Here is a 25,425-nt window from a genome sequence, read left to right on the forward strand (position 1 = left end):
CCGCGCTTCCCAAGTGGCGCACTATAGCAGTGCGCCACCGGGCCGGCCCCTGATTCCAATTTTGAAAGAAGTTTTACCCTGGCATTGCATGTTACACAGAAATCTTATGTAAAAGGAAGAGTCAGTCAATGTGGCAAACTTTACTGTTGTTTTAGGAAATTGCCACAGCGCCCCCCATCTTTAGCACCCACCACCCCCTCCTCAGTCAGCAGTCATCAACATCAAGGCAAGACCCTCCACCAGCAAAAAGATTACGACTCACAGAAGGCTTGAATGATCATTAGCAGTTTTAGAAATAAAGTATTTTTCAGTTGAGGTATGTACAAGGTACTTCAAAAAGTTCATGAAAAGATTTTTACTACTTTTTAATTCTACTTTCCACAAACTTTTTCAAGTACCCTTGTACATTTTTTTCATGTGCCCTTGTACATGACGCTATCATTGCACACTTGATAGACCGCAGTACAGTGTGATCACGACTGTTACATGCACTGGGAACCACAACGTCTGTGTGACTCGCTCTGTTGCGACGTTCACTTTACTGTGGTGTCTGGAGTTGAACAGCAGTATCTCCAAGGTGTGCCTGTAGTTACAAAGGCTACCATACATGACAGTAAAGTGTGACAGATCTATTCTGCCACCTGCTTTATTTAATATTAGTGTTAGAAATCCACTGCTGTAACAGATGGTATACTAGGAGGAAAAACCCTTAGTCCTGGTGTTTTACACTTGACATGCACTCGCCCCACGGTAATTGTGGAAAAATGACTCAAAGCATGGCAAAACTGCTAAGAGACTTTTCAGTTTTGAATATGATGAGAAAATCTAATTCTTTATGTGATCAGTAACAAGACAATGACACAGACTAAACTACGAGAAAACACAAAAGCAGTAATATTTTAACATGGTATACTCACAATGGGGAAAGGATCCTCTACAGACAGCTTTGTTTAAGATGGTTACGAGAAACATATGGCAGTTTTTAAAATCAGACTCCATTTTCTCTATTGATTCCATTCTGGGAAAGAAAGTAAATTTTAATTTAAGTAAGTGCATAAGTAATAGGTAGGCTACAAAATATCTTTGGAGTAATTTCAAATGCACTTTAATTATTTAAAATCTTCAGTCTATTTTATTTACTTTTTTTTGGTGGCTGGCGGTACAGGGATCCGAACCCTTGACATTGGTGTTATCAGCACCATGCTCTAATCAAGTGAGCTAACTGGCCAGCCCTAAAATTGTAATATAAAAGATTATAAAATAAAATATAAACTGTCCCGTCCGAACCCTTGACATTGGTGTTATCAGCACCATGCTCTAATCAAGTGAGCTAACTGGCCAGTCCTAAAATTGTAATATAATAGATTATAAAATAAAATATAAACTGTCCCATTCTACTTGAAAATAAAAATTTTCAAAGTGTCTTAAGGAAAGTTTCATTAGGAAATAAAACTGGGGATATTCTGTTTTTCTTTATACAGGTTCTGTATTTTTATTTTTTACAAGCATATATGTTCTTGGAAATAAAGAACACATTAAGGATAGAAAACCCTAAAATTTGAAATTATTTTAAAAAGGGTTTTTTTGATTTTTTTTGTTTTTAATGCATTTCAGTCATTAACATTACATAAGGATAAGCGTATACTTTAAAGACTCCTTTCAAAACATAACCACAACACCATTTGCTTAAAAATATTTAATGTTTCTTTAATATTACCAAATAATCAGTGTTCAAGCAAATTTCACACTGTTCCTACCGTTTTTCACTTTTTTGCTTTTAGTTTGAATCAGGACCAATTAATTTCCATAAACTGTGATGAATGATATGCTTAAGTCCTCCTCTCCCCATTTTTTTCTCATAATTTATTTATTGAATAAACTAAAAGTTCAATTTTAGGAAAACACATGAAGAAGTGTTATTTTCTCCTCCACCTCAAAATAATATGAAAAGAGAAATATATTTTATACACTTTGGGAGAGCAGTAATGAAGCAAGTAAGACTTCTAATTTCATCAATTATGAATTTTGCTTGCTATCTTAGTTTCTGCATTCTGACCACAGCCACAGGTGAAGATGCTGAATTACACTAGCCCTACAATGAGCTCTCACCTCCTTACCAACATGGATTAAGTACAAGTTATTATAACAACTCTGTCAACCAGTCACGCATTTTTATTTCAGGGAAGTAACAGCCGAATTATCATTGCATTAATTTTATAAACAAGACAGGGATAAAACATTGACCTGTATATTTAACAGTAGAGGCTGGTACTGCTAGATAGGACAAAAGAGCTCCTGTCCACAACTGTCCCTCAACTTCAGGGCATTTACCTTTCTACATGACACACATGAATAACAAACACTTTAAAAGTAAAATATACAGTATCTTTTAGAGCTCATTCAAAATGCAACTTTGGACTATAATCTAGCATTATGTCCAGAATATGCTCTAAGATAACTGACTGTGAGTGGGGGTGGGTGGCAGACCTGACACGCATGCACTGGCCATCACTGACAGCTGCTGAGGGGGAACAGGTGTGTGGGGCTATTACGCTGTCCTCTCTACTTCTGTGTATGTCTGAAGGTGTTCATAGTAAAAATCTAATAAAACCTGTACAACAGAACATGAATATAATCTAAGAATATTTGCTTGTCCTAATTAAGACTTCAGATTTTTCTTACTGTTTTACCTCTCATAAAATAATTGCAAAATTCTTAATGCTGCCTAGTTTAGGTGAACAAATTCAGTTCTTAATTCTTTTTTTTTTAAAAGATGACTGGTAAGGGGATCTTAACCCTTCACTTGGTGTTGTCAGCACCACGCTCACCCAGTGAGCAACCAGCCATCCCTATATGGGATCCGAACCCGTGGCCTTGGTGTTATCAGCACCGTACTCTCCCGAGTGAGCCACGGGCCGGCCCCAGTTCTTAATTCTTAAATACAGTAGTATGTAATATGTTGCCAAGATGCAAAAAAGGCTCCCCAAATGAAACCAGTTACAAGGGAAGGTGAAATGGTGATAACCCAGATAGTTCACAAGCTACATACTTACTGCCAAGCCCCGAGGCCTGCTTGCCAACCGTCTGCAAACATGAGAGCCAAGTTCAATACCTTCATGATGGCTTCTTTCACAAAGCTGACCTGGAGATCAAAGTCATGGACAGAACGCAGCCTCTGTAACTAGTTTGGACACCGACACCAACACTTTGGCCTAATTTAGATGAGTTACAGAAAATGCTCATCAATGCACAGAAAAAGCTCATCTTCTGTGTATAAGGAAGGGTGCTAGCTCTGAACCATGCCCACTTGGGATCAGGCCCAGGATATAGGTGGTATTAGCAGTAGAGCTGAACCAACAGAGCAAGCTACCATTTCCTGGGATGTCCATTTAAATTCACCAGTGAAACCGGGACAAGTAATTCCAATGGCTGTAATACTACTGAATTTCGTATTTACACTAAGCTGGATGTACTATTATTCCACAATTGCACACATATTTTCCACTGAATCCAAGTGTGGTACAGAGTGAGTGCTGTCACAACATAGTTCTGTGTTTCTTCCAGATATAATTTCCAGAATAGGTCAGTATTTGTAAACTCATTTGATCTAGTCTTTCCTTAACGAATATTCTGCAGGACAGAAGCTTAATAATAATAAAGTTCCAAAGCAGACAGACAGCCACACTCGCCCAACGTCCCCCCACCATAGTGGCCACATTTGCTGGTGACATCTCACGTACCTTTTCTCTCAGCAGACATCGATCATGAATGGTAGACAAATACCTGTAGTGAATTTTAATCAACTGATCTAAATCCTTGGCTTCCTCGACTTGATGTTGAAACTCCAGCCCTGTACTGTGAAGAATCTTGGAAGAGAAAGATGACAAACTTCATCAGCAGACTTTGAGGAGTCCTTCTTTGAGGACTTACATGAAGCACACAGAACTTCTTACCAACTACTTCTACTCCTGTCAAATTCCTCCTTCAATAACCACACCTGTAAAGTTTCATAAAGTACCACGGTTTTTTTTTGTTTTTGTTTTTTTAAAAGATGACCGGTAAGGGGATCTTAACCCTTGGCTTGGTGTTGTCAGCACCACGCTCAGCCAGTGAGCGAACCGGCCATCCCTATATAGGATCCGAACCCGTGACCTTGGTGTTATCAGCACCGCACTCTCCCGAGTGAGCTAAGGGGCTGGCCCTAAGTACCACGCTTTAAAGGCTAACTGGATACCCTGGAGTTCTGATCCTAAGCCGAGGGTGTGGCCAGTTCTGTAGAGCACCCCTGCATGGTGAAGGATGCTGCACGCAGCACTAAGGCTTCTTAGGGAAGCGAAGAGCACATCAAACTGTACAGAAGATACACTGATGTTTTTTAAAGAAATTACCAGGTAAATGTGTTACAAATATGAGCATTACTTTTATAATACAAATAATTATAATAAATATATATGTTCTTACAAGTTCCACTTTTCATATATTGGCCTTTCTCTAAAAGGGGCATAGATGTACTTCAAATGGAAACAAAAAATAAACTGAGAAAAAACATGCTCAACAATTCAGGGCTCAAGGCCAGCCCTGCAAAGGCAGAAATACAGTCAGAGGAAGCAGAGAGTACCTCTGCCACTTACTTCACGTCCAAAACACAGGCTTTGAAGGCTCACTTGATTCAAACAAGATAGGTTTTAGAACTTATATATCAGAGTGGGTATAAATGAGAAGGTTTTATTTCTGAGCAACAATTTTAAACCCCAAACTTCTAATAATACTGTTATTGTTCAAATATCTGAATTCTTCTTTCAGAACTTCCTCTAGAATCAGTTTTAAGATATATACTTTGTAGTGAGTTACTTCTTGTTTTTAAAAATATATACAGTCTGGCTGCATCTTCCTCCATGCACACCATACTAGCCTGAGGATTTTGGCTGTTATTAAATATTAAAGCCATTTCCCAGGGACAACTATCACCACTGATGGAATTTAAAGGGCTAAGTACAAGTTCTGAAGACAATTCCAAAAGAGGATCATGGTTACACCCATCCCAAGGGGCTGCTGGACAGGAGGCACAGCAGTCTCTGGATATATATGTTCTGGTATGTTTAAGAAAACATTTCCCCCTGCTACCATATTATTTTATGATAAAATTTTTGTATGTCCCATTTTCACAGTCTATAAATATTTTGTGGGCTCCTTTGTATTTATAAATAAATATATTACAAGTAATTCTCTTGCTTTTTTTCTTTTTTTTTGGCATCTGGCTAGTACAGGGATCAAACCCTGAGCCTTGCTGTTATCGGCATCAGGCTCTAACCAACTGAGCTAACTGGACAGCCCTATGATTCTCTATGAACAACTGTATATCTAAGGCTACAGAACTGAGGCAGGTGGACAGACACAAACCCTGGTCATGATGTAGTTGTGTAAGCTGTTCACAAAATGCATGAGCTTCACTCTTAAGAGGAACATACGGTGGATCCACTGTCTCACTGGTTCCTTCTGTGGCCCATACTGAGCAACTGCGTCTTGTTCGTGTGGGAGGCCTTCTTTCAGTTGCAGTCTTTCAGCAGCACTAGCCAGTTCTACAGCGGTGGATCCACTGTCTCACTGGTTCCTTCTGTGGCCCATACTGAGCAACTGCGTCTTGTTCATGTGGGAGGCCTTCTTTCAGTTGCAGTCTTTCAGCAGCACTAGCCAGTTCTACAAATTGAAAGAGAAAAGTGGGTGGAAACAGCACCAACTAACACCCCACCACACCACAACTCAAGGTGGGAATCCTGAGGACAACGTACTGGCACTGCGAAGAGCACCTTGACAGAGGTGAAGCATGAAAAGTTTCTGGTATCGCTTTCATTATCATGGACATGAAACATCTTAAAGTCCTACTAACCTGTCATTAAAATTTTCTGCATAACCTAGCAAGGATATTTATTCTGGCTAAATTCCTAATCAAGTTACTCCATTTCAGATCAACTACATGTACAATTTCCTGATATTTCATTCAGATATTTGACATCTGTAAAACTGGTGCTATAAATCATGTTATTTTGGCATTTGTTACACATAAAAAATAATCAAAGACCACCAACCTCTTTTAACTTAGAATTTATCTGCTGAAAACAAATCTTACCACCAAATAGTAAAACATCCAAGCTATATTTTGCCCACTTTATTTGCAGTAAGAGAAGGAACACTTGATTATAAATTTTTTGACATTCCAAACTTATAACAATGTCCACAGGCCATGGGACCTAGAAAAACAAAACCAGAAAATTAGAATAAAAGGTAACCTATTACTTGCATGCTTTAATTTTATAGAGAACAATGTTCATACAGAGCATATCAGCACATACCTTATAGCTTAGGGTCAGACCATCTAAGATATGAACAGGTAGTTTCTTCTTAGCCGTGTCAACATTTTCAAAAGATATAGACAGACTAAATAAAGAAATTTCAGTTTTAGAATGTGAAAGTACTATGCTCATATAAAAATGCTCTTTTAAAAAAACAATTAGCATTTTAACATTCATTTACATAATATTCCGAGAAGATACTGCATTTCATCAAAAATGCAAATATTCCACCAAATATACGTTTTCTGACATATATTCCAGAACAGGAATTTGTTTTTGAAATGGGGAAGAAGGCCAAAGTTTTTAAATACTGGGTTTAGCTATAAAAGAGGTACTTAACAATAGTAACAATTAGAAAAACAGACAGGGAAAAAGATAAAATGACATAAGGGGCTGGGAGCTTAATTCTGGTAAAATTCTGGCAACAGTCTCCAAAGACAGAGCCCTGTGTTCAGGCCCTAGGGGCAAGGACGAGAAGAACAGCCTCGGGTGTGAGCCATGTGTGCAGGGTGGCCCAGCGCAGGTGGGGATAGGGTCTGCTTCCACAGCAAGGTGCGCTGCGCTGCTGACCTACACATTCCTGGGGCGGGTTTGAACACAACTCAATTAACACGTACGTGCAAGTGTCCATGCCAGGCACTACGCAGGCACTCAAATGCCCTTTTCTCATTTAATCTAAAATGGCCCTCTCAGTGGTTCCTGAAAAATGATGTAACTCTCCCACAGTCACGGAAGTGCTAAGAGATGATGCCTGGATGCACACTGTGGGAGGCTGAAGTGGGGAGTCCACCTCCAAACCTTCCCTATAATAAAGGCAGTGTGTGGATACAAATTAACCGACTCATTCCATGACACAAGCGCCTGTCAGAATTCTTTTAGCTCTTAACCATCTGTCAGATCTGCACTCAAGTGTTTAGTAGGTACCTATCAAACATTTTGTTTGTTAGGTGCTATGCTAAGCAGGTGATAGAAAGCAGATCTCTACTTCTTCCAGGGACCACCAGCCTAGAGCAGGCTTGTAGAGTGGGCCTCTTGGCACAGAGGAGTCATGGCGCCTGCACCCACAGAGCAGACTACTGCCAGCCACACCACAGGAGAGCACATCACTGGAGGAGGGAGAGGACAGTACTTGAGAAACCAAAAATATTTTCAAATCCCTGAAATGTGAAGTGTGATAGAAGAGAGAACATGGTGTGTGCAAGTGTGTGGGACAGAAAGCTGGGAAAATGGAGCCACACAGTGAAAAGCTTTCTCCCTGAAGAGAAAAAGCTTAGCCATCTGCCAGGAGGTGCCCATGTGGTACCTGAGCATGAGCAGTGGAGGTTGCTGCTGGTGTTTTGAGGTCACTCAGGTGAGGGTCAAGTCCCTTCTGCTGGAAGGAAGTGAGGCCAAGAGATATAGAGACAGTCAGGAGATCTCTGAGAAAGCACTGACTCCAGGAAACGAGGGTGGCATCCGACCCTGATAGGCGGCATGGTCCCATCTTTTGTGGAGTGGGTGGGTCACTTTGACACCCCCGCCTCAATTTCCAAATATGTAAAATAATATTAGTAAAACTCACAGGGCTAGTGTGAGGATTAAATAAGATAATACATGTAAAAAGTCATAGGAGACTTTATGGCACATGGTTTGCTTTATACTATTTTAAACAAAAGGTGCCTCCCATATTTTACCGTGAACTATCTTCAGGATAACGCTGTCCTACTGCTTCTTGGAGTTGGACATTAAGAAACGACACATTCTGCCAGGTTTCCTTTTCTCTTATTTTATCAAAAATTGACGTGTAGAAGTCATACATCGTATCTCCACCTTCCATTAAGAAAAAATTCCTCATGGCCTGTAAGTACTCTACCAACCTGAATGGACAGAAAATAAGTGGCAGAAAGATCTTTCAAGTTCATAAGGCAGGATTCTGGATCAGTAACAGGTTTTGTACACTGCCATTTTTACATTCTACATTTACTAAAATCAGAAATACTAACATCCTGGGTTGGCCAGTTAGCTCACTTGGTCAAGGGTTTGAATCGCTGTACCGGCCACTGTGAAAAACAAACAAAAAAGCTGAAAAGAAATATATTTCTTGAAGACCTGTTTCAATAACAAAAATAGCATGCATCTTTTGATAACATTATAGAACAAAGAAAATTGGACAAACTTACAAAAAATGTAACAAAAGAATTAATCCAAATCCCACCATCCATGGTGAATTTCCACTGTTAATATCAGGAGTATTTCTTCCCAGTCTTTTTTTCTATGCGTTTTAAAAAATATCTAATTCCTATTGTATTATATGTCCTGCAAAATGTAACAAAAGAATTAATCCAAATCCCACCATCCATGGTGAATTTCCACTGTTAATATTAGGAGTATTTCTTCCCAGTCTTTTTTTCTATGCGTTTTAAAAAATATCTAATTCCTATTGTATTATATGTCCTGTTGTTTAATAAACTAATGAACTTTACACAGTTCATATATGGATACGTCACATTTATGGATATGCCATAATTTAAAGAACCAGTTATCTATTACGAAGTAATTTCATGTTTTTCATCCAGATAGAAAACTCTGTAATAAGCATTTCTGTACAAGCTTGTCCTGTATTTCTTGTGATACATTCTCAGAAATAAACAAAGGATTAAATTTCACAACATAGTTAAAAAAATATTCATAGTTAACTGATCCTCTCAAAAGAAAATTGTGTTGACTATATATCTATTTCCTACTCTAATAAAAATTAACCTGAAATAACAGGTTTTAAAACCATTTCAACCATTCTTATAGTACAATCAACTACTGACTACTTTCAAAACTAAATTACTCGTTTTTACCTGTAATCCTTTTTTAGAGTTTTCATGAGATTTCCACAGCAATCTAGATACTGTTTATCAATATGAGGATAGAGGCAAGATCTCAGTGTTAATTCAAAAGTCTGGCACGTCACAGATTCTGATGATCTATCCACACATACATCACCACCAGCAAACTTCTCGTGAAAGTCACTCTGCTCCAAATACAACCTTAAAATGAAAACATGAATCTTTTTATGAGTTGCTGTCAACAGAATTCTCTTAAATCAAAACCCCAGAATCCCATTTTACCTTTAGTCTTAAAATCACCAACTATTACAGAAAGAGAAATCTTTCTCCTCAAAATATTCCTGAGTGAACCAGTCTTTCAGAGTCACTGCCACCTTTAGGGTCAGGTACTGGAGTTGGTCCTTCTACTATTAGGGCCGCACACACCAAATGCTGGCTATCAGCAATATGGCACCATGTAGGCATTAACAACTTATTCCACTGGGCTAAGTGCCTAAAAGCATCTTAAACCCAAGACACACTTTATGTAGACAGAGACCCTGACTCAATGTGTGCCCACACCCGCCCACACCCCAGACTTTCAGGAGCACCTTCTGAGTGAGTGAAGGTACGCCCAGGGGCCAGTGGACAGAGACAAGACAGCAGGGCCAACTCTGCAGACTTCCACAAACAACAAGGAGGCCAAATTATACTGTGAAATAAGTGAACACATCCTATTGTATTCCATTTATTAGAAAAGACAGACTCTCGGGTTTTTGTTTTTATGGCTACAAAGCCCTATCTGTAAGAAATAAAATTACTAAATATTGCACAGATTCTGCCATTTCAACCACTGAAAGTCTCGCAGGTGCGTATCACCTTGCAAAGTTGATGGCCAGCAGTGGATCATGAACATCATCCAGTTCAAGGTGTCTTTCAGCAATGGACTGCATCTTAACTAAGTTCTCTTTGGTTGCCTGTTGCTCAGTAAGGACCAGTGGAGTGAAATCTTCTTTGTGTTGAAGACGTGACTGTACAGATTCCAGAAAGAGGGTGTACAAGCTTTTTCTTTCTGCATCTGAACCATAAGGAAATATGTAAGGTGAACTATGTTCTGCTAAATAGTATAAAGTAACATTAAGAAATATTAAGTAATTTCATCTTAATACAGCCTAGTATTTTTCCTTGAATTTTTTTCTTTGTATTTTCCTATTATTTTTTCCTTGTTTCTTCACTTTCCTTTTACAGTACAGCAAAACTAAACATTTTTATATCTTCTGTTAAACAATTGCAAAATTCATGATTAAATATCACAATGTACAAGCTAATTTCTTTCTGAACAGAGTCTTCTTAGCAGGACACTTGAAAATTAAGTTACCACCATACACTATAACACCATGATAAGTAGATACAACAATATAAAAGAACATTGAGATGATTTATAAGCCAAGCAATGTCACATCTATATCTTTTAAGCCTTTTTAATCAGCTGACAAACTTTAAATATATTATTTAAATTGCATCAAAAGACCAGAAACTATATACCAAGTTTTTCTCAAAATCTATGATCAAGTCTTAACTGCTCATCAACAACTTCCTATCTGCCAGGGTTCATGGTCCTCAAAAGCTAAACACTAAAATGCATTAAGAAATGGCAGAGAATTATTTTTTAAAGGACCAGTACATGAAGAGTAAAGATGCCTGTGGAACTTATCATCACTGCCTTTTCAAACACAGTGCTAAAAGCTGCCAAAGACAACAATCTTTTTTTTTTTTTTTTTTTTGTCTTTTGTCTTTTTCCGTGTCCGGCAACGGATCGCAACCCTCAGTGTTGCCCCCGTACCGGACCGGGACCGGCAACAGATCACAACCCTCGGTGTTGCCCCCGCGCCTCGCTCAGCCAGTGAGCGGGAACCGGTCTGTATGTGGGATCCGAACCCTCGGCGGGAGCGCCTCCGCGCTTCCCAAGCGGCGCACTATCCAGTGCGCCACCGGGCCGGCCCACAACAATCTTTTTTTTTTTTTTTGTCTTTTGTCTTTTTCCGTGTCCGGCAACGGATCGCAACCCTCAGTGTTGCCCCCGTACCGGACCGGGACCGGCAACAGATCACAACCCTCGGTGTTGCCCCCGCGCCTCGCTCAGCCAGTGAGCGGGAACCGGTCTGTATGTGGGATCCGAACCCTCGGCGGGAGCGCCTCCGCGCTTCCCAAGCGGCGCACTATCCAGTGCGCCACCGGGCCGGCCCACAACAATCTTTTTTTTTTTTTTTGTCTTTTGTCTTTTTCCGTGTCCGGCAACGGATCGCAACCCTCAGTGTTGCCCCCGTACCGGACCGGGACCGGCAACAGATCACAACCCTCGGTGTTGCCCCCGCGCCTCGCTCAGCCAGTGAGCGGGAACCGGTCTGTATGTGGGATCCGAACCCTCGGCGGGAGCGCCTCCGCGCTTCCCAAGCGGCGCACTATCCAGTGCGCCACCGGGCCGGCCCACAACAATCTTTTTTTTTTTTTTTGTCTTTTGTCTTTTTCCGTGTCCGGCAACGGATCGCAACCCTCAGTGTTGCCCCCGTACCGGACCGGGACCGGCAACAGATCACAACCCTCGGTGTTGCCCCCGCGCCTCGCTCAGCCAGTGAGCGGGAACCGGTCTGTATGTGGGATCCGAACCCTCGGCGGGAGCGCCTCCGCGCTTCCCAAGCGGCGCACTATCCAGTGCGCCACCGGGCCGGCCCACAACAATCTTTTTTTTTTTTTTTGTCTTTTGTCTTTTTCCGTGTCCGGCAACGGATCGCAACCCTCAGTGTTGCCCCCGTACCGGACCGGGACCGGCAACAGATCACAACCCTCGGTGTTGCCCCCGCGCCTCGCTCAGCCAGTGAGCGGGAACCGGTCTGTATGTGGGATCCGAACCCTCGGCGGGAGCGCCTCCGCGCTTCCCAAGCGGCGCACTATCCAGTGCGCCACCGGGCCGGCCCTTAAATGCATTTTTGACTGACGATATTTTCAGCTTACAATTGTTTTATCTGGATGTAGCCCCATCATAAGTTGAGGAGCATATGCAGTATCAGTTATTAGTAAAATGAAGCAATCTTAAGACAAAATGGGGCAGTTTTTAATCTGACCTCATTTTAACATAGCAAAGTGGATAAATACTCTGAATAGTATAGGTAAAAAGTAAATAAGTAGAAATAGTTTACTGCATTGGAATTAAACAAAATGTGATTAATTTGGTTTTCTTTAGCCGTAGAATAGAAGTTTACCCATTTTACCATCTCCTGTGAAAGTAATTTCCAGATGTGTCTACCATTTTTTTCACATACAAACTAACTGAATTTTTTAAAACAGTGAAATGATGTTGATTCATCACCCTAGAAGAATAGTCAAAATTCCATTTTCACAAAAATTCTCATTTGAGATTGATGACACAGGACATAATGATAGATAGGAGACTCAGTTAAAGAAAGCCAGTTCATTTACACGAGTTGTATGTAACTGTGTTACCATTAAGAATTTTAAGGTTGATTAGAGTGCAGCCTTATAGCCCCAAGGTCATGGGTTCAGATCCCTGTACAGGTCAGCTCCCAAAACAACAACAACAACAACAAAACTCTAAGGACTTAAAGTTATCCTTCCTGATGAGTTCAATGGTTAGCTATCAATAGAAACCATACATCTAAAAAGACTGTATAACTTAAAACTGAGTTAAAAGAGTACAAATAGTTCTACATTGCGGTTTATATGATTCTGTTAGAAAAAAATCAATAAACTGAAGGTGAATTGTCATAATGGGTTAAAATTTTCCTTAATTGTTTTATTAAATATTATACTAAGGTAAAGTAAAAAGAATTAGTAGCTAATTATGAGAAATAAATACATTAGTTATATTCTGTAATATTTTCATACTTTTTATCTTACTGATAATTTATAATGGGAATAGTTGAAACCACTTGATATCACCTTTTTTATGGAAAGCAGTTTGTATTTAAACATACCAGCTAGCCATAAATATACCATCATTCAAAAATATAATTTGCTAAGAAAAACTGTGAACAAGCATAACACTCAAAGATATTTTTAATTGGCTGGTACTGACGTCTTCTATAAAAACACAATGCAACTTAGTTATGGTGGCAACATAGCTCTGTCATTCAAACTGTGTGCTCTCAGCACCATTTGAAACTGATGAGAGCACTCGACTTTCATGTGGGAGCAGATGAGTGAAGCTAGTGCCCAGTGCCCCCTCCCCGCACTCTATACCAGCCTCACCTCTGGATGATGAACTCCCTGGCACCATCCCACAGGTGCCCATGCACAATCCACTCATCCACTGTCTGCAGATAGGGCCGCACTGTTTCCACCCAGAGAGAGAACAGAAGGGAGACCTGAGGAAGAGAATGCACACAGTCAGCTCTCAGAGCTTCCCTATCTCTAGGTAAAATAAGGTTTAAACATTTCTGAAATGCCTTTAAAATGTGATTGAATTTCTATGCTTTTTAAAAAAACAAACCATATTAAAAACTCAAAAACATACACTATACATACTGGCTAGCCACCAAAAACAAACAAACCAATAAAAAACTCATACACCATAAAATATTACGAAAAACTCACCTAAGTATGGGATGACCACACTGTTTATAGTCCATACCAGGACCATCTTGAGACTGAAAATTACACAGGGACAAGAGGCGTAACCTGGGACAGCCCAGGCAAATGGATATGGTTGCCCTATCTAAATAGTACTACTAGCAAAATGTCTATTAAGAATGAGAAAATGCTGTACTGGCCAGCTGCCAAAAAAAAAATGAGGAAATGATTTCATTCTATCACAGTGCCCAGTAGGAAGAAAAACTGCACAGCTGAAAGAAACCAGCCTCTTTCGTATTGAACTGCAACACTAAAGTGGTGAGAAAAACAAAAAGTTACACCAACAAACCAGGAAGCACGCCTACAGCACGCACCCAAACAAATCTGTGGCTTTCTACACTATAGTTTCTGGCTTGATTTGTATTTTTTAAAAACTGTGGTTAAAAAAAACATAACATTTACCATCTTAACCATTTTTAAGTGTAAGTTCAGTAGAGTTAAGTACATTCGCACTGTTGACAGATTTCCAGAACTTTTTCATGTTGTAAAGCTGAAACTTTGCATCCATAAAACAATAACTCCCCATTCCTCAGCCCCTGGTAATTACCATTCCACTGTTTCTATGAATGTGATTACTTTAGATACTTCACATAACAGATTTGTGTTTTTATGTAAGAAAGGCTTACTGTAAATATTTATATAAGTCAGCTAGGTATTTTTCGTATCTTGCTTTATCCTTGCCTCATCCCTCTGGCAATTTTGGCAATTAGACCTGAAGAGCCAGTGTTCTGCAGTCTTGAATTTGGAAGCTAGTTTTAAAACTCTGAACACCTGTCTGACACACCATGATTTAAACATCACTTAACAAAGAACTATGACAAGCTATCCACCACTCCTGTGCTGTGAACTTTAGACTAGGCAGAGGTCCCATCCTACATACGGTTTGCTCAGAGGCTTCGCCCACATTGTCATATTCAAGAATGGCCTTGTACAGGGTGTTGAGCAGATGAGATGCCCGGACGACATTTCGAGTGTCAGGTGGAACTTCTGCTACTCCAGTACTAAACACTCTGTGCAGAACCTTGAGCTGAGCCAATCGAGGTGACAACTTGTCCACCACTACTGCAAGAGTTATTGTAGTATCTGCAAGTATCAATAAATCAAACTGAACAGCAAGAAAAAATATCTGTATCCAAAACATGATATAAATGCTGAGCCACTTATTGGGCTATGGAAAGGCATGGCTAAATAGGGTAGCAGCTTTTGATCTTACATCACAAGGAAGAAAGAACTCCTGCAAGTCAAGGAGAAAGACAATGCACAGAAAAATAATGTATAAAGGAACTGATAGTTCAAAGAAAAGAAAGTGACTCTTAAACACATAGAAAGACATTCAACCTCACTTATAATTAAAGAACACAAATTAAAGTTACACCAGGTGAGAAAAACACCCGACAATAGGCCACTACTGTAAGGGGGAGGCTGTGACTACAAAGGGCAGCAGGGGAGCTCCTGCGTGGCAGGTCCGTATCTCAGATGTGGAAGTGGGTACATGGATCTGTGCGTGTGGTAAAATGGCACAGCACTGTAGACACAGCAAACACCTGCAACACAGGTAAACCCATGCTGGGCCTGCAGCCTGGCCCACATGCTGTGCCAATGTCAGTTTCCCAGTTGTGATCATGTACAATAATTGTGTAAGGCATGAGCACTGGAGAAGCAGTGTGATGGGAACACAAGGCTTCTCTACACTGTTTTTTGTGGTAGTTGAAATTAAATGTTAAGGAAAAAAAAACAGCACTGGGTTACCACTTTCCATCTGTCATGTCAGTGGAGACCAAAAAGCTTGATAACATACCACTGGCAAGAGTGTGAGAAAAGAGGTATTCATATACATTGTTAGCAAGAGTATAAGTTTTGGTTATCACTGCAGCAGTGTTGGCAATAGCAAAACATTGGAAATAACCTAAATGTCCATCAAGGAGGACTGGGCTATGATACAGCCATACAATGAAATACTCAATTTGTAAAAGAGAATGAGGAGAGTCTTCATATGCTCATATGGTATAATTCTCAAAATTTACATTTAGAAAACAATCCGAAGAGACCAGTGACCACTAGGCACATGTGTATGTACGTATGTCTAAATTATTTCTGGAAGGATGCACAAGACACTGTGGACCTGGTTGCCTCTGCAGAGGAACTGACTGGCTGTGAACTGGAGCAGGAAGAAGAATTTTCACTCTAAATCCTTCTTTTTGGATTTTTAGAGATATGAATGTCTTAAAAATATAAAGTTACCAGGTCAATGGTTCAGAGCCTATACTGGCTAGCCACCAAAAAAAAAAAGTGTGTGTATATATATATATACATATATATATATATATATATGTATATATATATATGTAAAAATATAAAGTTACCAGGTCAATGGTTCAGAGCCTATACTGGCTAGCCACCAAAAAAAAAAAAGTGTGTGTATATATATATATATATGTATATATATATATGTAAGTGTGTGTGTGTGTGTGTGTGTATTTAAAATAATTTAAAAAATGAATGCACTCATGAGAATTACTTATTTGCCATGTGACTTTCAAAACTTTTATCAGTGATTAACCTAACTGGCATTCAAAACATGAGTGTCTTATGAGTAAAAGTGAAGAACACTTAAATACCATTACTGATGATGCACTTCTCAATCTCTGTAAGTTCTTCTTTGAAACTAATGAAATATTTGTACAGGGCCCACATGAAAGCCTGGTAGGTTCTAAAGGGAGCTTCAGTCGACTTCTTAGGAACGAAACCATTTCCAGGTAACATGCTTTCGGAGCTGTGTCCCATGACTTCATCAATGAACTCCTGCAGTCGAAAAACAACCTGGCCGTATGCTGCTATTTGTTCCAGCACAGACCGTAAACAGCTCTGCAACAGAAGCAATCCGTAGTTATTTAAAGTTAGCTTTTTGTAAACATTCAAATTCATTTCTCCCTCACTGTAAAATATTTCCTTTTGACTGTTTTAAACAGTATGTTTAATAGAGAACAAAGTAATATGATGATGAATATTTAGTTTTATATTTAAAAGAAATAGCGTGAGCATGAATTTCTATGAAATATAGAATTGTGGCTTCTACTTTTCAAAAACACATATAAGGCAAATATACTATAGCCAAAAAAATTACAGTTTTTCCAATATAGAATGACAAATGAAAAGCAAAAAACACAAATCAAAATACGAACAATATTAAAGAATTCTGTAAGCACTGTAAAGTTGTACAACTTAATTTTGCTTTTTGGGTCTTAAGTATATTTAATAGTTAATTTTAATATTGTAAAATGTTCTAAAGTTTTATTACCATGACTTGCAAAAATCCTATTACTTAATTTAATTCTTAAAGAACAATAAATACAAATAACTTACATGTGTCAAGTGAGTTACTATAATATTGTTTCTCACAGTTACCTTCCCATCTATCAACTGAAATATAAAGAGCTTTTTTACCCCTGAAAGTAACCTGAAATGAAATAAAAAGATGAGTGCACTTCAAGTCTAGAAAAATATTCACTACAGTATGCCTAAGACATTTTTATTAAAGATTCAGAATTAGGGGATAAAAAGCACCACATAATAAGAAAAAGAAAGACATCAATCTTTTTATCTGATTACCTTAAGATTCAAGAGATTTCAACATCATTTGAGAGAGAAGTCTAAAACAGTGCTGTCAAAGCATCTCCCCCACATACTTGATGACCCATAGAGATCTTCCCATTTCAAAGAATGTCAGATTGCCCAATACCATATTTTATGATGAGAATACCAGGACCTGGAATCTCAGTAGTAACAGCAATTTACGCTGCATTAGATTCCTGGTTTCTAGGTACAGGCACAGGGCTCATTGATGCACTATGCCTATTAAAAGCAGCAGGAAACCTTGCTTTGAACTCAGATATTTAAAAAATGATGGTCTAATCTAATTAAATCATATACAGAATTATTTAAAATGAAAAAGAAGTAAATATATCAAAATCTCACAATCTGCATGATCAAATCTGAACTTCATACCTAATGGCTGTTTCTAGTTTGCATGTGAAAAACCCCTGGACACTTTCCTTTATTATTATTTTTTTGAACACTCTCCTTTAAAAAGATAGTTCTGCTTCTCACTAATAAAGTCCTCAAGACTATTAATTAGGCTAATAGAGCTTACCATAGGGTTTCCCGAATAACCTGTGTCTCAGTAACAAACACTCTGTCATCTGGAACATATAGTGGATCACTGCTGTACAAATGTTGATCCCTAATAGACAGCAAACATCAAAAGTCAGTAGAAAGATTTCTAAGTAAAATTGCTTGTCTCAAAGAAAATATGCAATTTAGTGCTACTTTAATTAGTAATAAATTAGCAAATAAACATAATAAATGCCTTAACTTCCCCCCATATTCATTTTCACATGTTTGAAATACTCCCAGACAAACACTTTCAGAGCAATTCCAATTGTCATATTTAAAACTATGCAATGTTGTTCTTTGGAAAACAGTTAAGCGTATTTTTGTAATAAGCACACTAAAACAGAAATTAAATAATGGCCTAATATATACTAATCCATTCACACTGAAAATAACAACAACAAAAAAAACCAAAACACAGATTATAATTAAAAACTGTTCAATTACAATTGTTTAAAAAAACTCAAACAACAAGTTTAAATTTCAGGGAAGTACTTGATTTAAATCACAAGACAAAGCCAAATGTTTAAATATCAAAGTTTCTTCTGTCATTACATTAAATGAAAAACCTGGGTTTTTACCAGACAGCAGCTAAACTGGAGTGCAAGTGTAGACTGTGAGGGAGCCGCGAGGGCTCGGCAGTCCAGTAAGGGCGGACCACGTGCTGCTCCAGCCAGCTTCGGCCATCTGGCTCATCTGCTGGAAGGAGATGTGATACGTTTGAGTCACAACAGTTAACAAGAAAATACTTGGTCAACTCTGTCACAATATCTGGACTTATGACTCAATTCAAATATACACCTGAAAATGGCTCTTTAACCTGATAACATTTATATATTTACAAGCATTTATTTAAAACCATATATATAGAGAGATGCACACAAAATTTAATGAAATGTCATTGGCTAGAAAGTGAAAAAAATTACTCAACTGTAAAATGACACTATGAGTAAAAAGATAAAAATATTTGAATAGTCCAATAACCATTCAAGAAATTGAAATGGTAACCAAATACCTTCCCAGTCACCTCCAAAGCCTCAGGACTGGTACTAAACTTTGAAGAATTAAATAATCTCTACCTTATAGACGTTGTTTCAGAAAATAGAAACAAGGAAAGCTGCCTAACATTTTATATTGTCTATATATGCCACATTAACCATGACGCTAAAATTAGACAAAGACATTGTGAAGGTTAATTCTAGGTGTCAGCTTGGTCAGATGAAGGAATGCTGAGAAACCTGGTAAAGCTATCTTTTTAGGTGTGTCCGTGAGGGTGTTTCCAGCAGAGATTAGTATGAGAGTCTGAGTGAACTGGGTGGGAAAGACCCCCTCTCAATGCGAGTGGGAACCATCCAATCCGCTGGGGGTCCAGAGAGAACAAAAGACAGAGGAAAGAGGTGAAGCTCTCTCTCAATCCGCTGGAGCTGGGATACATTCTTCTCTCCTGTCCACGGACATCAGAGCTCAAGACTCTTCAGCTTTTGGGTTCCAGGACTTACACCAAGGACACCATCAGCTTCCCTGGTTTTGAGGCCTTTGGACTTGGACTGAGCCACGCTACCAGCATCCAGTTTACAGATGGCCTATTATGGGATTTTTCTGCATAGTTGCATGAGCTAATTCCCCTAATAAATCCCTCTCATATAATTATAACATATCCTATTGATTCTGTCTCTCTAGAGAACCTTGACTAATACAGACATGATAAAAAAAAAGTAATTCATCAAAGAATAAAGATGAAAAATCCTACATTAAAAGATAGTCCGCTCACTTGGGAGAGCACAGTGCTGGTAACACCAAAGTCAAGGATTCAGATCCCCTCACCAGCCAGCCACCAAAACCAAAAACAGACAAACAAAAATAGCTAGTCCGATCCAATAATATACTAAAAACCAGAATGATCAAGGAAGTTAAGCTCAGGAATTAAAGGATGATTCAATATCAAAAAATCTCCCAACTCATAGTTCAGAAAAAAAAAAAAAAAAAAAGAAAATCTATCAATGTGGCAATAGAATAAAAGAGAAAAATTATGGGATTATTTCACAGATTAAAAAATAGCATTTGATAAAGTTCAATATTCATTTATGATTAAAGAAGCCTAGAAAAAAAGGAATAGAAGGAAATTGTCTTAATTTGATAAAGGCCACATACCCCAAACTGATACCAAACAACCATGACACTTAATGGAGGAGTTTCAGGTGCAACCCCTGAGGATAAGATCCATCCAGGAAGCCCACTCCCACTGCGGCTGCTCACTCTACAGACTAGAGGGCTGGGCTGTGGGCCAGAAAAGAGACTTGGTCAGCATGACACAGAGAAGATATGAGGTATAAGAATTGGTAGGAGGAGATAAACCTGTCAATATTTGCAGATGATACTGATCATTTATACAAAAAACCTAATGGAATCAACTATTATAATTAATATAAGAATTTATCAAGAATGCTGGATATAAGGATAACTTACAGAAACCAATAGTGTTCCCTAATACCAGGAATAAACAAAACAAAACAAAAAAGCAACATTAACAATAATAAAATTATGGGCTGGCCAGTCAGCTCAGTTTGTTAGAGCACAGCCTTGTAATGCCAAGGTCATGGCTTCGGATCCCCATACTGGCCAGCTGCCAACAACAACAACAACAAACACAACACAACAATAAAACTATCACATATGTAGAAATTGAGTAGCGAATACTTAAGATCACTAAAAAAAATTTCAAAATCTACTAAAAGTCATAAAAAATCAGAATAAGTGTAGATACTGTCATAGTAAGGATGTCAGTGTTCCCCCAGTTAAATCTCTAAATTCACTGCAATCTCAATCAAAATTCCAGTTGAATTTTTTTTAAAGGAACTTACCATACTGTTTCTAAAATGTCTATGGAAGAATAAAAGTTCACAAATAGCTAAGCCAATTTCGAAAAAAAGCAAAGAGGATGTGGGGAGACTTGTTTTCTATGTATTAAGACATAATATTACAAAGCCATATAATAAAAATTGTCTGTTCTTGGGCCAGACTCACATTAAGTGAACAGAATAGAAAATCTGGAATAAATACATGTATTTAGGGAAACTAATACATGAAAAAGGCAGATCCACAAAGCAATGTGGAAAGAATGAATTATTTCCTAGATGCTGTTGGGAAAACTGGCTCAGAAGATGGCAGAAAATATACTCCGGACAAAAGTGGACTGGGTGGTCAGTAAAGACCCAAATGTAAGAGATAAAAAAACATACATTAGAAAAAATACAGGAGAATTTTTTTTAGAGAAAAATTTCAAGATCCAAATACTGACCATATGAAAAATCCACAGGTTTGAGTACAATAAAATATAAAAAAAATCATGGATTCTGTTTGAAGGACATCATGAAAAATGTTTACAGCCAGGTGACTGACTAGAAGATATCTGCAATATCTAAAATCTAGGAATTAATATCTAGATTGGCAAAAACTCTGAGGGGTGGGGATGGGCAGGAAGGATACAAAGCTCAAAAGAAAAACCAGAAAACAATGTCAATGGCCAATCAATTCTCAGAAGAGGAAGCTCAAGGGATCAGGTAAAGGAGGAAGCCCCTAAAACACTAGCAGCCAGACAACTGCCAATGAAGGCAACAATGGCCAAAATCAGAAAGGCAGATCTTATCTAGTACTGATGAGATGGAGAGGCAGGAACTTATGTATTACAGCCAGATTCTCACACAGGTCCAGAGCTGGCAGAGCACTAGGTGTGGCAGAGGAGGCGAAGACAACTCAGGGCCTATCAATAAGGGGACAGGTAAGTTGCAACTGTGGAATCCTATGTAACAGTTAGGAACAAAGAAAGAGATTTTCATATAGCAATGTGGACAGATTTTTAAAGAGACAAATGAAAAGAGTAACAACAAAATTTATACATAGCACAATACCAGTTATATAATTAAGAAACAGAACACACCAACCATCACAGTGTTTTACAAGAACTCGGCATGTGTGAGAACATAGATAGCAAATACACTAGAACAGACACCTGTAACTGGGCTGGGAGAGAAAGAGAAATAGGAGTGGGAATCAGAAATAGCAGAGGAAAGAAAAGAATTTAATAAACTAAAAGGCCCTAACTAGACTAACGACGCTAATGCGCTCTGAACTGCGTGGCATGATTAATCACACTCTGCCCTGGAGGCCCAACTGAAGAATTAAAAAGAAAGGGGAAAGGGCCAGCCTGTGGCTCACTTGGGAGAGTGTGGTGCTGATAACACCAAGGCCACGGGTTCGGATCCTATATAGGGATGGCCGGTTCACTCAGTGGCTGAGCGTGGTGCTGACAACACCAAGACAAGGGTTAAGATCCCCTTACTGGTCATCTTTAAAAAAAAAAAAAAGAAAAAAGAAAAGGGGAAAAACTCAGAAAATCATTAGGATGTCTAGTTGCTTTAACTGCTTTATGTCCATTTGGCAAGGTTTGACTGCAGGGGCCATAAGCACTGTCAGCCTCACAGTTGTGTGGCCACAGAAAAGCCATCGCATCTGGCCTTTGTTTCCTTATCTCCAAGAGGAAAAGCAGGATTAGATGATCTAAAAGGTTGCTTCCAGCTCTTTCTAGATTCTACCAATTTATAGTTCTTCACTAAAAACTGAAAAATCAATCAAATTAAAAAAAAATTATATAGATCTTTTCCTTTTATTTAGTTATTAACTTCAGCAAGTAAATACTTCTCCAATAGAAAAAAAAAGGAAGTATTTAGAACGAACAAAGCCCTCAGAATTATTAAAAAAAAAGAAGAAAGGTGCACTCTAAATCCCTTTTAAACACGAACTCTACAGTGTTACTACTTAGGCACTAAAAGATCTACTAATGGCTTTAAAAAAATTTGTTTTATAAAAATGGCAAAGCTTACCAATATCTCGATCACATGGAACCATCTCAAAGCTTGCCTTTCCTTTTAGGGAATTCCTCCATTAGAAAATGCCAGCACCTGACAATGCACAATACCTTTCCAGCTGACACGTGGCCCCAGATTCCTGTTTTGATCTTGTTCTTCTAATGGTGTCCTGTCCACCTGAATCCCAGAGTCTTCTCTACTTAAGGACTGTTGATCATCTTCGTCTTCACTTTCTTCAGACCAACTCTGATTTAAAAAAGAAATACACCTTATCTTTCCTTAGAGAATATAATAATTAGAGATATTTAGGTTAAAAGATTAAGAAAATTGGGCCGGCCCGGTGGCGCACTGCTACAGTGCGCCGCTTGGGAGCGCGGCAGCGCTCCCGCTGAGGGTTCGGATCCCACATACAGACCGGTTCCTGCTCACTGGCTGAGCGAGGTGTGGGAGCAACACCGAGGGTTGCGATCCCGTTGCCGGTCCCGGTCCAGTATGGGCGTGACACTGAGGGTTGTGATCCGTTGCCAGACACGAAAAAAGACAAAAAGGAAAAAAAAAAAAAAAAAAAAGATTAAGAAAATTTCAGAAGGTGTAATCTTGGAAGCAACACGGACAAAAAAGCAAAAACCAAATGAAATTTTTTCTAAATCTCTTAAAAGTTCCTGTTATAGGAATGGAATCATTTTTGGTGGCAAAAATCCCAAGATCACAGCTCCTTGAGGGATATTTGTATTCACCCCATTCAACTTCCTAGTAATAATGATTTCGTGCAAAATCTTAATAAGTCTTCCACAATAAACTACTTTAGCTTAGTGAAAAGCATTACTGTTTCAGCTAAGCTGCTCTCAGGCAGAAGGACCCATTAAAATCATCTTTATCACTTGGCATATTTTTATATTTTCAGTAGCGAAACTACTGCCACTTACTGGTGTATCCATGTTTGGACCAAGGTCAATTTCTTCCCCTTCCAGCAAGTATTTTCCCCAGTCAAAATCATCCTTCTCTAAAATGTAACAGAAGAACCTCATCAGCTTTATCATAACTATCTCTGAAAAAAACAGCAAAACTATAGGAAAAAAGCCTAACTCAAGATAAAAATATACTCAGGAAACCAAAATTCAAAAATATTGAAATACTTTATAAGTTAATATTCTAATACATTTTATATTTTAATTAACTCACTCTATAAAGTGAGTTTTCTCTATAAAACTGAAAGTAGTCTAACTTATAGTCAGAACTTAACTGAAATTTTGCAATTGCAACTGTATCCAAAGCAACACACATTTTTCAGTTTCATAGGTTTTTACAACTTTCAATAAAACCTCCATGTCTAGTAATTAAGTAATAAAATGAATTTCTCTTTTATTTCTTACATGATAAACTATCTAGTAACATACCCACTTCTTTCTCTCTTGGTGTTTCCACATAATTGTTGTTTGAAGGAGAATCAGACAGACACAGAAGAAGTGACAGTATGGAATAATGTGCATCTGTCTTTAAGACAAAAAACAAAGAACATGATCACTGAGTAAGTGCTTTCTATACTGGATTGAGTAAAGAAAAGATAACCTCAAGACAGTTATGTCTCCAATTCATTTTCCTGGTTTGAGAAAAGATGAGTTGCTATGTAAGTAAATCCTAACCTCAACTTTTTTCATAGTCCAAGTGTGTACACATAAGGAACCTCAAATCCACCTGTGGTTTGGTTCTACATTTCTAAGTATAAGACATCTGAGCAGATGACAGTTTTTATTACTAGAACAAGTGAGATATTTTTAGAGTACAATATTATGGTTAAAAATTGTTTATTATCTTGTGGCAATATGTATTATAAAGCTTAAGCACATCCAATAGTTTAACATAGATGTACCATATTCTATTTAACCAGTCCCCATTAATATCTAGATTTTTCCAATCTTTTGCTATCACAAACTTACATCGTTTTACAATAATGAAAGTTTATCGGAATAATAAATTCTTAAAAAGTGAAAAGCTAAGTCAAAGGATATCTGCATTTGGAGTTTTGAGAAATAATGCCAAAATATGTGTTCAGTACAAATACTACATACAGACACATACATACAATTGCAACGAGTATAAAATTTCCTGTTTCCCACACCTTTTATTAATCAGATATATAAAAAGTGTTCTCAGTTTGCTTTAGTTTGCATTTATCTTATGTAATGGAAGCTTAGGCATTTTTTTCATAAGCTTAAGTATTCTGATTTTCCTTTACTGGCTATTAGTCTCCTTTGTTCACATTTCTATTGGTCAGTCTTCTCTTATTTACAAGATTGGTTTCTAAACTGGGATACTAGCTGTGCAGGAATTAACACAGCAGGCCCAAGCTGCTGAAGCCTTGCACATTCCCAAAAAGGGCTTGTTTTTACGAGTAGCCCATGGCTGGCTTCTGGTAAACTGAGCTCTAGGAATGTTTGAATAGACAAGTGTTTGGTATCCTCAGATCATGAACCATGACGTGTAAGTTTGTCTGGATAGTGTGTGTGAACAATGTAATTTACAGTGAACACCTGCTTTCCTTTGGGGGATGTGGGACTTCTGTAACTTCAGTCAATAAAAACTCTGGAGTCCTGGGCT

General features: G+C 38.4%; 1 protein-coding gene across 1 annotated transcript in view; it reads right to left on the bottom strand.

Annotated features, from left to right (window-relative positions):
• Positions 1-25,425, bottom strand: part of TUBGCP5 (tubulin, gamma complex associated protein 5) — a gene marked incomplete at its 5' end in the record, with an annotated part of 39,144 nt that overhangs the window by 3,853 nt on the left and 9,866 nt on the right. Inside the window, 19 exons of the mRNA XM_008583620.1 lie at positions 918-1,018; positions 3,054-3,142; positions 3,741-3,866; positions 5,401-5,579; positions 6,128-6,248; positions 6,351-6,435; positions 8,024-8,206; positions 9,179-9,367; positions 10,025-10,223; positions 13,239-13,243; positions 13,412-13,527; positions 14,673-14,875; positions 16,411-16,657; positions 17,156-17,249; positions 17,943-18,032; positions 18,544-18,658; positions 22,938-23,073; positions 23,754-23,830; positions 24,225-24,321. Coding sequence (XP_008581842.1) covers positions 918-1,018; positions 3,054-3,142; positions 3,741-3,866; positions 5,401-5,579; positions 6,128-6,248; positions 6,351-6,435; positions 8,024-8,206; positions 9,179-9,367; positions 10,025-10,223; positions 13,239-13,243; positions 13,412-13,527; positions 14,673-14,875; positions 16,411-16,657; positions 17,156-17,249; positions 17,943-18,032; positions 18,544-18,658; positions 22,938-23,073; positions 23,754-23,830; positions 24,225-24,321 — 2,452 coding nt within the window. The remainder of the gene's footprint in view (positions 1-917; positions 1,019-3,053; positions 3,143-3,740; positions 3,867-5,400; positions 5,580-6,127; positions 6,249-6,350; positions 6,436-8,023; positions 8,207-9,178; positions 9,368-10,024; positions 10,224-13,238; positions 13,244-13,411; positions 13,528-14,672; positions 14,876-16,410; positions 16,658-17,155; positions 17,250-17,942; positions 18,033-18,543; positions 18,659-22,937; positions 23,074-23,753; positions 23,831-24,224; positions 24,322-25,425) is intronic.

Source organism: Galeopterus variegatus, unplaced genomic scaffold (assembly GCF_000696425.1).
Source record: "Galeopterus variegatus unplaced genomic scaffold, G_variegatus-3.0.2 Scaffold2979, whole genome shotgun sequence".
NCBI classification, from domain to species: domain Eukaryota; kingdom Metazoa; phylum Chordata; class Mammalia; order Dermoptera; family Cynocephalidae; genus Galeopterus; species Galeopterus variegatus.